General features: G+C 39.6%; 1 protein-coding gene across 1 annotated transcript; it reads right to left on the reverse strand.

The window, feature by feature from the left end:
- Positions 1-1,680: 1,680 nt before the first annotated feature.
- LOC124111915 lies at positions 1,681-9,522 on the reverse strand. Its single transcript, XM_048399285.1, has 10 exons — positions 9,378-9,522; positions 8,864-8,944; positions 8,455-8,555; positions 7,019-7,550; positions 6,463-6,595; positions 6,098-6,326; positions 3,796-3,885; positions 3,524-3,578; positions 2,488-3,435; positions 1,681-2,125 (listed from the first exon to the last, which is right to left on the reverse strand). Exons 2-10 carry the CDS (start codon positions 8,916-8,918, stop codon positions 2,007-2,009), a joined length of 2,262 nt encoding a protein of 753 aa, XP_048255242.1. The 5' UTR covers positions 8,919-8,944; positions 9,378-9,522; the 3' UTR covers positions 1,681-2,006.
- Between the last annotated feature and the right edge of the window lie 1,073 nt (positions 9,523-10,595).

The raw sequence follows: 10,595 nt of genomic DNA on the forward strand, positions 1-10,595 counted from the left end.
GTCATGGCTCAATATTTATGACGTATCCCGCTTGCAATTACCCACCGTCAAGTAACACCAATATATAGGATCACCCCAGGTTCACAACAAACGTCGCCTTGAGTGACAAGTGAGGATATGTTCAAAGCTCCAATAAGTCCAAGGGAGGTTACTCATTTTAGTATCCTTCTATACTTGTATATGAGATATGTGTGTATTGTGAGTACACGTTTTATTTGGACGATGTGTCACTTTGTTCTTGACGTAGATTTATTCGCTGAACTTAAAGCACAAGCGTGTAATTCAACACCAATTCAAGGATGAAACACAAAAGGGCATCCCAAGAAACCTCCTCCAAACGTATGTCAGTGGCAGTAATCGTGTCAGAGCGTAGGATCGCGGTTCAATACATGTGCATCCAACAGCGCGGTACATATATCATATGTTTGTAGATAATATCTGAAGAACCGTGATGTGATGAGTGAAAAGACAACCGAGAGTTATTTAATGGCCATAACGGACATGTAGAAGCGCTTTCCGTGACAATGTGACATGAACTCGTCAGTGGGGCGTGAGAAAGCCTTGCAAAATATGCACGTCTGTTTATAACCCTTTCAATGTAAAAACCCAGTATATGAGTATTTGTGCACTTGAAGGGGTTGAATATATAATGTTGTGTTTATTAGGTTACTGTAGATAACACACATCTTGTATCTTTGAGGTGAACATATTCATCGGTTGTCAACTTAAAGTAGGAGGAAAGCCCAAAGTGAACGTATCTGGTACTTTGGCGAAAGCAACAAGGACGTGCTCAAACAAGGAATCATAGCATAATAATAGCGAACATTTGAACCATGGATCTCGACATTGCATGGCGAAGGGACGCAACTCGTCACATCTTAGATGGCTTGTACATCCCGCTCTTCTTTCTGTCTAGTTCAGTCATCTATCTGATTAACTTGATGGTAAAGCATTTGCAGCTACACAAGAGACAGATCAGAAATAATAGCTGAAATAGTTTCGGGATTATTTTATATATTGTCTGCATAAGTACTGTCCTATCGGTAAAATGTGTGCAAGTCGTGACCACGTATGAGAACATAGATAGAATTGCTGTCGTGTCGAAGATGAAGCAAACAGGTAGCACAAACAAACTCTGAATCAGTGTTCATGCCGGATGCATTGATGCATGCGATGTGTACGCATCGACCACGTGTGCTAGTGGTACAGTAGCACAGTAGTATGCACACTATCTGGCACTCTTTTATTGACTTCGGTTTATGGACACGTTCAGTAAAAGATATTGTACGAGTGACAGTACTTTACCACAACAGTCCTAGCACATACGTGTATAAGGGAACGGTTCGCGCAAACCACCACTCACGACCCACGAAGCCACGATCCCTGTGTCTGTGTGAATCTCCATGTAAATGCAGTTTGAGTGAGACTGTTGTATAAAGTGAATTGGTTTGAGTACATCATTAGGGTACCGTTACTGCACGTAATCAACCAGAGCCTCCTCTATTTATCCTCTAGTTAAGAGGACAATACGCGGAATGCAGAGTACTGCACACGTTATCTGTGACGTCGCACTATTGGTTGTTATGCTCGTCCCTAAAAATAGTTGACGTGCTCCAGATGTGACCTTAATGTTAAACTGACTCACTCACTTGTTATTTGTTTGTATTACAGTACAACAAACTACGTCAAAACTCTTTATTCAAGACAATAAATACTGTCAGTGAAAATAATAATGGCAGTGGCTGTCAATAATACTTGTACATAAAAAACGCATTTATCTGGGAAATGTTTGAGCAGCCTCATATTGTTAATTATGTCACTATTTATAGGCAACTTTGCAGGGAATATACACTGCATTAAATTTCTTTATGAGATTCAGTAAAGTAACACACCTGGTAAAAACAGCAGTCCTTTCCTACACGACAACAACAATTACATATAAGTGTTTACGTGACAATGAATGTTTACATCCTATTTTGTCTTATGTCCATCATAGGTTATTCTGGTTACAAATATGAATATCTCAACATGTAAGTTAACAAAATCACTAGGTTCAGGTAGATTGATAAGTTGGATGTGTACCAGCTCGAGCCATTCCTCGAAGTGATTTCGTGGATGTTGACACCTGAAAGTATAATTGTCCTAAATCAGTACAAGTATCTCACCCGATGTAATTCTCTTTGTACGTGGACAGAGAGATGTGGAACACACACGACGTACGTCAGAATGCAGGGATAACATCAAATGATGATAACTGAAACGAGAGGGAAACTCAATTTTTTTTTCTCAAATGTTGATCAAAGTGAACATAAAATTAATACCATATTCATTTCGCCATGATGTGAATCACATTTCGGGCTAATATAAAACAGTTTAGTAATGTATTCTATCGCCGTGACGAGTGAATATTTCTGGCCCTTGAATCCCATTTGACCACGTTTTTCAACTTATTGGACACAAGAAATACGAAAAGGTACAAATGCCTACCTGCGTGTCCTTTCTTTTCTTTTACATAGAGACATGTCAAGTCGGGTAGCATGTGATGCAGGCAGGACGAAGTGCACGGCTCTCTACATCTACAACCTCCCTTTGCCTCAAAGCATCTGATACAGTCAGCATCACAGTATGTCCTACACGTGTCCCCATGGTAACCGAGTTGACAACTACTGCATCGACCACCTTGATCACATGTCTGGTTAAAACACGTGGCACTGCATGTTCTAGTGCAGTCAGTTCCCCAGTAGCCTTGCTTGCATCTGGAGCATTCCCCAGTCTCTTGAGAACATGCCTCACAGTTACCAGGACACTTCAGCTTACAGTCGAGGGACATCCAGCCGTCCACACAGCCCTGTCTGCATACTGTAGAGTTCATTCTGTGGTCATAGAAACAATCCTGATCTCTACAGTGTCTATTACACTTCTTATTACAGTGATGCCCGTGAACACCGTGTTTACAACCTCGGGTACACGTATGGCTCCCGTTTTGTTCACATGTGTCACCGTGACATCCCCCTGGACACAAGGTGTCACAACTGTCACCGGCCCAACCTTTCCTGCAGCCTCTAGCACACGACCCGTCCCAGAAGTAGCATGAGTTGTCTTGACATCTGTCACTGCACTTCCTCTCACACCAGTCTCCCCACCAGCCGTCTTTACAGTTTTGCAAGCACACCCCACTTTGACGGTCACAATACATCTTACCATCATCATTCTTTCTGCAGTTGGGAGGACACGTAACGTTACAGTTGTGAGAAAAGTAGCCTGCCCGGCACTGTTTACATATCCCAGTGTCCCTGACACAGACGCCGCTGTCACAGAACGAACAGTTAAAGTTACAGTCACCACCATACCATCCTCTCTCGCAGGCAGGGCAGGGGTCTGATGCAGATGACCAGAGACAATGACGAGAGTCAGGTGCTCCGATAATACACGAAACTGCAAAAGTGTTCACAATATGTATTAATAAATACTCAGTGTTAGTGAAAAGCAATTTCCTCATAAATAGGAGATTAACTTTACTTACCAGAACATAGCAACCGTACTAGTAGAATTCTTGACATATTTGTATCCATGTCGTCCTATAATGATAAAAAGGTTATTTTCATCATCCCCGAATTCTAAATCTAAAATAGAAAGGTTATTATATTTAGAGCAATGGTTATTTTGAAGTAACAACTGATATAATGTTTCATTAATTTACATAACCTAAACTAATATATAATACCTTAGCATGTAATTTCAAGAATTTGTAATGCCTTTCAATGCCTGTATTCTAACAATATCTTTGCAAATTACCTTCCTTGCCTTCCTTTGCTTCGTCCTAATTGTTCCGTTCATTATATAGGCAGTTAGAAAAGATAAAGGGAAATCACCACTTCGTCCCAACTACCTGTAATGTTAAAATTAACTACTGTGATTCATAATATCTGGAAGCATGGCCTTGTTAGCGGAAATCTAGTCTCAATGGCTTACTGTGTCATTAGGTCACTTTATCTAAGCACTTATTGGTTCACAATCTCCTGTTATCAACATAAGCTCCCCCAGTTGTGTCCGAGCAGAAGGGAAATCCCCTGATGTGCATGTTCTGTCAAGTTGTCCCGGGGATAGAGCAAAGGGCGTAGAACAAACTTGGGAAGTTGCTACACGATAGACAAAACAAATACAATGCTTTTTCATTGATCACAAGTATCAAGTTACACCATTTCAATGTAACTAAACAACCGACTACGGGATCGTGTTTAAACCCCGACTCATGTCTAGTCAACCAATATTTTTAATCATAATATTATCTTCTACATGATCCCCTCCCATGAAATCTATTTTTGTTCATGACGTGGAAAATAAACAATAACAAAAGACCTGTATAAATGTCATCTTTAAGGAAACAATAATGTGATAATGATTTAATCAGGACTGGCTGATGCTGACGTAATATAATGAACGTATGCGGCAGGGGGTTCACAATCTGTTCTCACCTCGAGTATTTCTAAGTAGACGTTTGGCCTCATTTCGCGTATATGTAAATCTGTTATCTCTTATTCCTCGTTAAAACAATCCAGTTCACTTCCTTCTCCAGTCATGTTCGGTAAAGATAGTTGGCCTATCTTGATAACTTCCTGTTTACATCGGTGCATTTACACAGAGAAGCCACAACAAATGATGGTGAGCTTCTATACAAAATCGACGCTTTGTCAGTGACACAAAGACATATTTGCATATTAGTTCATGTAAAAATCAACCTGTATTTTCAACAGGGTGTACACAATGTATGTTGTGAGGTAAATATGCAGACAAAATATATTTGTTTTCCAACCAAACCAAACATCTGGGAGGTTGTGATCCATGTTGATTACTTAGAAAGTCAAAAGACGATTACTGGTGCCATCACCTGAGAGATTCTATCAAAGAAAATGGGTTTTTCAGGGTGGCTTCAGAAAACTTCTTCCTGACTGGACTTGAAAAGCTTGACAAAAAACACAATATATTTATTCCAAGACGAATGCAAGTTACAAAAATATGAATGTTCAGTATTTCAGCCACACAAGTGCGCGTGGGTTTGTGTCAAGTGCTCATAAATCAGGGGAAATTAAGGACCGTTGATCACGGAGAGTAGTTGGAGGAGTGGCCGCAAGACTCCTGGTTGTTTCTAGGGCTTCCATCCTGCCCCACTCTGAGCACATGTAGCAGATGCAGCACATGTAGAGTTTCCTCAGGCAAGCGACATGTCTGTTCGAAATATGCCTTTCTTCACCCAGCAGTGAATGGGTACCGGTTAGATAAGATTGTAATGTGACGCTTAACCTTCTTTCCCCTCTCAGGCAGCTTTGGTTGTGTATAATGTCAGGATAATTTGTGTTTTGCACTGCACTTAATCTTACAGGGTAACTTCCCTTGCTACGAGCGAGAATAAATCTGCATAAGACTATATACAACTTGACGTAATCAACTATCCGTTCTTGTAAGCCAACAAAAAGCAACATTTCTATTACACAAAAATATGTCACACTACTTGGAAGCTATATTGGTATGTAAATATTCTGAGGCTTACGGTGTTATTTTTAAATACATTCCGCCAGTGGGAACCATTTATAATGTACAATTAATGGCTTTGGCCCATTCATAGTATGCAGGTGAAAGTTAGTAACATTCGTAGTATGTAGGTGAAAGTTAGTAACATTCGTAGCATGTAGGTGAAAGTAACGTGCATGTGGTATCAACATCCATCGATTTTAGCCTGCGATATTATAATGGTAATACATCCCTCAAGTTTATATCGATAATACTTCCGTGAAAGGAGTCATACTCCTCACTACGTGTATCTGTACCTGTACAGTATTTACAATCCTTGTTTCCCAGTAGAGCACAAAAATCTAACCGATTGTCTCTGTATAAATGTCTGAATTGGTATATGGGCAGACCTGTTCTGTTCATATAAGAAAGAATACCAAATTCTCCACACTTTAGCCTCCTTAACATGCTCCAGTTTATAGTTTCAAATTAGCGATTGACTTCCCCAGCCTCCTGATACTGGATCCAGGTCCATGGTTTGAATACCAAGCATTCCAGTTCCCTCGGGGGCAAAACGTTGACTGATTCACGAGGAACATTCACCCCGTGTTTGGTCGATTTCAGCTCTTCTTTGAATGCTACAATAACCCATGAAGTCCCCCCTTTCAACAACGTCGTCTCTCTGCGGTTGGCTGTAATTGGTGGGTTCAGGTTCAGACAGCGGGTCAGTTATATCCCAATATCTATGAGCGTTACTGTCAGACGATTCTGGGGCCGCTCTTGCATGTGTTTCATCCCCGGGCTGGTGTTCCAGATGCCTACGGAAATAAAGATGTCTGAAGTAGTCCATTTAGATCGTTAGGTACACATAACATGATATTTCCAGATCACATTTCATTTGGAATGATTCAATATGCTTCTTTTATATATGTTTGTCTGAGGACAATACGCTACCGTTGATGACTTGTATACTTGTGCGTCCACAGTTTGTACACAAAAAGCAACACTGCTCCCAGGAACAGAACTGCCACTACTGTGATGATAGCAAGATTAGGGTTCCACCTGTCTGCAAGTGTGTGCGCCTCACCTGTAATTTAAACATCGTCACATATAACTACATTGTATGTGTACAAGATGCAGTCATGCAAACATGTTATAATCAACTGAACTTTAATAACTTTAGATTTAGCGGAGGTTTGACAGGCGGCGCATTGTTTTGTTTTGATTGCTTGAATGGTGATCCTCTAAATGACATCACGAAATTCATATTCTGCAGTAGATGGTGAAAAGGATGACCAATTCCTTTACTTGTACTGTAATGACATATACAGTATCCCTGATAATGCCTTTGGAAATACCAGCTTCGGTTACCATATCAAACTGGTCATCGACCAAACGTCCACGTTTGTGCCTTCAAAACCGCCAGTGTTTGATCGTGATTATGATGACGATTTGTATAATCGTATGTGTTGCATTACCCAATAGGGAAGGCATCTATCTAGACACTTACACTTTCCTCCGCTGTATCCATGCTTGCATTCGGTACAATAACCAGTTTCCTTATTGCACACCACACAGTCATTTGGACACGGAAATACACAATTGCTACCATAGAAACGATTAGCAAGGCATTTAGTACATCTGGTTGCGTAACGCTGGCATTCCTCACAGGCTGGGGGACAGGGGACATCACATTTTGCTCCTCTGTACCCCGGTCCGCACGATGTGCAATCCCCAGAGTATCTAGCACATCCATCTTCACAATTGCCGCGGCAATGAATCTGACATCGTTCTCCGTAGTAGCTTGCATCGGAGCATGGTCCTACGCAAGTGTTACTGTAACGTTCACATTGCGTGCAGCTAGAAGGGCAGTCCTCTAGGCAGTATACCCCCTTCTTACCCGGTACACACCCATCTGTACACACCAGAGTGGCATTCTGCAGCTGGCATTGAGAGTTGATGCAGGTGTTAGAACATTTCATCTGACAGTTCTTTCCATAGAAGGTTGCGTCTGAACAGGACGGATCAATTGCACCATTTGTCTGTAGAAAGAAACACAGTCAAGACATGTGTAATTCCATGGGAGTAATTATTGTTATATACCAAGGGTCTGGGATTCGAACTGGCTTTCTTATACCGGACTTCACAAACGTTATGTGCGGAATTAAAAATAACCGGAATAAGATCTCATGTGTATAAATGCTTTACGATGTCCCAGTTTGAACAAGGAACTTTAAACTAAAAGCATGTGTTGACATAGTTTCATATAATTGTATTGACCTGCAGGTTTACAACATGCTTTTGTTCCGAAATTTTAAAATGACAAGTCAACTATCAATGTACATTAAATAGATGGTGAAAACATGAAAGTTGAAATACGTTTAATATCATCTGTGTATCTTATAAGGTCCCATGTCCTTGTTTATATGATAAAATGATAAACTCGTTACCTTAGGTCTGTGGACAAGAAATAGTTGTGTTCGTAGTATATATTTATATTTTAGCATGAAGTTATTTACATCAGTTTAGTGAGAGAATATGAATAAAAATTATAGTTTAAAACACATATATATTTACAGTAACGCTTATATGTTTCAATATTGTGTACCTCAGAGAGTGTGTGCTAAAAACCACAATCGAAATTTTGCAGTTACTCTCAAAGAAGTAAATAGTTACTTTATGTTGATTCTTGATTTAAGTACTATTCCTTAATTTGTCTAATTCATCAAAGACTATCAAGAACTATATTTGTGGCATTTTCGTATTGTGACTCCAGTCCAGAATGTGGTAAATAAAACATCATACTCATCATGCCAGATATGGTTAAATCGACAGCAAGGTAGATACACGCTTTCCTGTAAGCCCAAAGTCAACATACATATCAGAGACAATATCGGTAAAGGATCTCTATCCGTAGGAAACAGTGGAATATGTAAATGCACCGACCTGTGGTGGTTCAGAACATGTCTTGGTTGCATTCCCGCATCGACGACAGTTACCATCTGCATGTAGGTGCTCACAGTTGTCACAGCATGGAGTCAGGAGCACTGCAAGTGGTAACATTATACCATAGATTGTTGTCTGAATATCATTGTGCCACAACAGAAATTCTGCTACCTATAAACTAATTTATTATGATGATGAGCATGTAAGAAGTGAAACATGTCAACATGTCCTTTGTATCATTGATTATCTTTCTTTAAAGAGTTTTAATCACATACCTGCATAAGTGTGGACATGTATATATTTAAAGTATTTTTTTCAGATTCCTCTAGTTATACGACATTATTTGTTTATTTGTGGACTGCCTTTGTCATGAAAAACTATTACGTGTATATAATCAAAACGGACGTACCTCTTCGTAGGCCTGACGCACAGAACAACGCCACCAACATGTACGTCACTTCCATTCCTTGCTTGCTAGCCGATGTCACAGCTATCAATAAATGGAAAGCTGCATCATTGTCTGTGAGTGAGTTAACGTCTCCGTGAACATTGTTTCAGTAATATCGCTGTGTTTCAGCTCAGTGTGGGACGAAACCCCAACATGAAGCAGGTCTTAGACGGTTACCCATTTGGTGAAGCTCACGATCCATGGGTAAGGTGCCGATAACTCAACATCATAGTGGGTAGGTTGGAATCCACGATTATTGAATCCTACAGGACTAAGGGACATAGCAGAAAGAACTGCGGTTCCTTATACGATTTGGCAACTCATGCCTCATTCAAAGACATTGTGTGACCATGTTACGAATATACTGGATTATCTCACATAAGATTGTGATATGAATGGGTTTTTTCAGTTGTACATAGGTGTCGTTATCATCTCCACGTGAATGGTATGGAAATGAAAGAAATTTAGTACTTACCACGAACACCTCCAGACTTTATGTCACCAATGTGTTCACTATGCTTGGTATTAAAATAGCACGTGACAGCAGAAACAACTGTTACCGGTTGGTACGAAGTTCACATTAACACAACACGCCGATTTGCATTGTGAAAAGGAAGTATTCAATTCAATAAGTGACGCATTTCACAACAACTTTAACACATATACCTTTGTCTAATTCCAGATAGCAGTAGTTGTATTTCTGACTCGACAATAAAGGTCCACTTATTTTTCATCATGATGATGATGATGATAGAGTAATGATCTCTCATGACCAGAAACTGGACTGCAGTATTTTAAAGTGATGTATTGAGGGGATGCATGTCAAACAAAACAACGTATTTCACTAAAATATCAGTATATTTAGATTATCGTTTTATGTTTATGAACTGCTATGTAAATATATTCATTAATTTTCAGTAGAAGTAACTTAACTGCTGAACAAGACCAGCTGCTGCCAATAGATACACATACCAGTATGATTAAATATACATGTACGCCATCAAAGATCATGCTTGATAGACACCTAACGCTGTCATAGTACAACATTTACATATTGTAAGGCAGTTTCAACTGTAAGGTATTGTTTTACCTACTGGGCCTTCCGTGGCTTCTAATACGTCTGGATATGTGTAAGTCATTAGCAAGCAATACCATATCAACGTACGTGTCAATAACGCCGCATGTTAAAAGATATTGGTTTCGAGGGATACAACCAGATGTGGGCCGTCACAAGAATAATCTTGGCGGAAACAATTTAAGTTTTGTTACCAGTTTCAATTTGTTCTTTCATTTTCGCAAGTCCTAAACAGTATTTGCTACAAGCTTCAATTTACGAGTGAATTCTGATTATCAATAAAACATTGTGTATCTCCAGTGGGGCCCAATCCACATGATCAGTCAAGAGACATGACTTGTGCATTTAATCCACACATGACCTATCCCTTTAATCCACACATGACCTATCCATTTAATCACACTGACGGAGCCTGAAGAATATTTTAACTTGTTTTACAAATAAGGATGTAAATAAGCAAAATAAACTGTTCACTGTCTATTAGAATTGTTGATGTGATATGGAAATATATACTTCATCATATATATTATGTTTCAATTATACACCTCAAAAACTTTAGTCAGGTCCAGAGTCTTGGCTCAATATTTATGACACATCCGGCTGCAATTATTGTTAAGC

Source organism: Haliotis rufescens, unplaced genomic scaffold, assembly GCF_023055435.1.
Source record: "Haliotis rufescens isolate VD_foot unplaced genomic scaffold, xgHalRufe1.0.p SCAF_2, whole genome shotgun sequence".
Taxonomy (NCBI): domain Eukaryota; kingdom Metazoa; phylum Mollusca; class Gastropoda; order Lepetellida; family Haliotidae; genus Haliotis; species Haliotis rufescens.

Excerpts from the sequence above, each read along its gene's own strand:
- LOC124111915 (XM_048399285.1), bottom strand. The coding sequence starts at position 8,918 with ATGGAAGTGACGTACATGTTGGTGGCGTTGTTCTGTGCGTCAGGCCTA. Across the intron at positions 8,556-8,863 it reads TGCGTCAGGCCTACGAAGAG|TGCTCCTGACTCCATGCTGT; the intron begins GTACGTCCGTTT and ends TACCACTTGCAG. Across the intron at positions 2,126-2,487 it reads AGAAAAGAAAGGACACGCAG|GTGTCAACATCCACGAAATC; the intron begins GTAGGCATTTGT and ends TTATACTTTCAG.